The 2,675-nt window shown below is 39.0% G+C and overlaps 1 protein-coding gene across 1 annotated transcript; it reads left to right on the top strand.

Annotated features, from left to right (window-relative positions):
• Positions 1-1,808: 1,808 nt before the first annotated feature.
• LOC113282973 (uncharacterized mitochondrial protein AtMg01250-like) lies at positions 1,809-2,255 on the top strand. The gene has a single exon (XM_026532117.1). The coding sequence runs from the start codon at positions 1,809-1,811 to the stop codon at positions 2,253-2,255; it is 447 nt and encodes a 148-aa protein (XP_026387902.1).
• The last annotated feature ends 420 nt before the right edge of the window (positions 2,256-2,675 follow it).

Raw genomic sequence — 2,675 nt, 5'->3', positions numbered from 1 at the left:
GAACTTTTCTGGAAGGATTTGGCTGAGATTAGAAGTTGGTCAACTGAAGCTTGGTGTAGTTTAGGAGACTTTAATACTGTAAGAAGTGATGCAGAGAGAAACAAGGCAGGAGGTGACACAAGAAATATGAAATTTTTGAATGATTTTATTGATGATCAGGAGTAGGGGTGCACATACCCTACCCATACCCGCCAACCCTAACCTACCCGCCAGTTTTTTAACCGTATCCTACCCTATCCACTATTTGGCGGGTAGGGTGGCGGGTGAAGATTTTCTTAACCGCCAATAAACGGGTAGGGTGGCGGGTAAAGCTCGAAATTATCCTACCCTACCGGTCTTCGAACAATTCCTACTAGGGGTGCACATACCCTACCCATACCCGCCAACCCTACCCTGCCCGCCATTTTTTTAACCGTATCCTACCCTATCCACTATTTGGCGGGTAGGGTGACGGGTAAAGATTTTCTTAACCGCCAATAAACGGGTAGGGTGGCGGGTATAGGCCATATCCTACCCACCCTACCCGTTGTGCAGCCCTAATCAGGAGTTAATTGATTTATCATTGAATGATGGCTCTTTTAGATGGAGTAATAAGCATGCTGACCCTCTACTATGTAGATTGGACAAAATATTGTTGTGCACTGCATTTGATTCCAAGTTCAGCAATGCAATTCAGACAGCTCTGGTAAGAACAATCTCAGATCATAATCCATTGCTTTTTGAGTTGGATTCAGCAGTCAAGATTGGTTCTAGCTTTAAAATTGAGAGCCACTGTTGGAACACCCGGACTTTGTTAAGCTAGTGGAATCTTGGTGGTCTGCAATGAATTTTACTGGCACTCCTGGTTACGTCCTCTTTAGAAAGTTTTAGAATTTGAAGTATTTTATAAAATCTTGGAGCAAGGTTACTTTTGGGAATGTGAAGATGCAAGAAGATGAATTGACCGCAAGAATAAAAGTTCTTAATCTGGCAGAGGAGGTAAATATTCTTTCAGATATTCAATGAAGCTGAACACTGTCAAGATTACTAGGCCTAGAATGGATTATCAAAGATTTAAGGTGAAAGGTTTTAAGGAAGGAGATAAGAATACTCATTACTTCAACAGAATTGCAAATGCTAAAAGAAGGAGAAATTGGATATCTAATTAAATTGGAGATTGGTGGAGTGGAAGTATTTAACCATGATGCAATCAATGAGGACATTAGGGAGTATTACACTAAGTTATTTACTTCCACTAATAATATTAATCCTTGTTTTGATGGTTTACAGTTCAAGTCAATAGATGCAGTTCAACAGGCTTGGTTGAAAAAGGTGTTTCAAGAGGAGGAAGTGACATTGGCTATGAAGAAATGTGGAAGAAACAAGGCACCAGGGCCTGATGGCTTCAATATTGAGTTCTTTAGGGATTGTTGGAGTTTCTTGAAGACTGATGTTATGGCAGCTATAAATGAGTTTTACACTAAAGGGAAGTTGGATTGGAGGCTGAATATGCCGTTTGTTAAACTCATTCCAAAAAAGGAAGACTCAACAACTACTAAAGACTTTATACCATTAAGTCTCATTAGTAGTATTTATAAGATTATAACGAAGGTTCTAACTGAAATACTGAAGGTGGTGATGCCTAGTTTGGTTTCTAATGCTCAGGGTGTTTTTATCAAAAAGAAACAAATTCTAGATGGCATTTTAGTCGCTAATGAATGCATAGATAGCAGACTTAGGCAAAAGAAACCAGGGATTTTATGCAAGATAGATGGAGAAAGCATTTGATAATGTTAGCTGGAATTCTCTATTTTCTATCTTAAGGAAGAATGGTTTTGGAGACCGATGGATTGGTTGGATTTCTTGGTGTACGTGTAACTGAAGCTCAGTTTTCAATTTTGGTTAATGGGAAAGCTACTTCTAGAATTCAACCATCTAAAGAAATAAGACAGGGTGACCCATTGTCCCCTTTCTTGTTTTTGTTAGTGGTTGAAGTTCTTTCTTTGCTTATGAATGATGCAGTAGCTGCAGGCAGGATCAGTGGATTTCAAGTGGTGGAAGGAGGTACCATAGTCTCTCATTTGCAGTTTGCGGATGACACAATAATTCTGCTAGATGCAACCAAACTGGAGGTAAGGAGACTGTTTATTATCCTTATGATGTTTGAGGTGATGACTGGTTTGAAGCCGAACTTGGAGAAGAGTGCAATGACTAGTATAGGTGCAGATGAACTTGTGCATGAGCTTTTCTTTAGAGTTGGAGTGCAAAGTGGATAGGCTACTAATAACTTACTTGGGTATGCCTATTGGTGCTACTAAAAGGAATGTAGATATTTGGGAAGTTACCATTCAGAAGATGAAGAAAAAATTAGCACCTTGGAATAGAAATTTCTTAAACAAGGAAGGGAGAGTTACCTTAATCAAAAGTTCTTTGGAGAGTATTGTTGTGTATTTTCTCTCTGTTTACTATATGCGTGTATCTGTGGAGAAGAAGTTGAAAAGTATCATAAGAAAATTCTTGTGGGGGGAGGAAGATAACAAGAAGAAGATGAGTTGGGTAAACTTTAAAACAGTTTGCAAGACTAAAAGCAAAGGAGGATTGGGAATAAGATGCTTAAGATTGGTGAACAAGTCCCTTTTAGCAAAATGACATGGGAGATATTGCAAGGAGAAAAATGCTTGGTGGAGAAAGATCAT

The sequence above is a fragment of the Papaver somniferum genome, chromosome 1, assembly GCF_003573695.1.
Source record: "Papaver somniferum cultivar HN1 chromosome 1, ASM357369v1, whole genome shotgun sequence".
In the NCBI taxonomy this organism is placed as follows: Eukaryota; Viridiplantae; Streptophyta; class Magnoliopsida; order Ranunculales; family Papaveraceae; genus Papaver; species Papaver somniferum.
The sequence above is the reverse complement of the archived record's forward strand: the minus strand, read 5'-3'. Positions and strand labels throughout refer to the sequence as shown.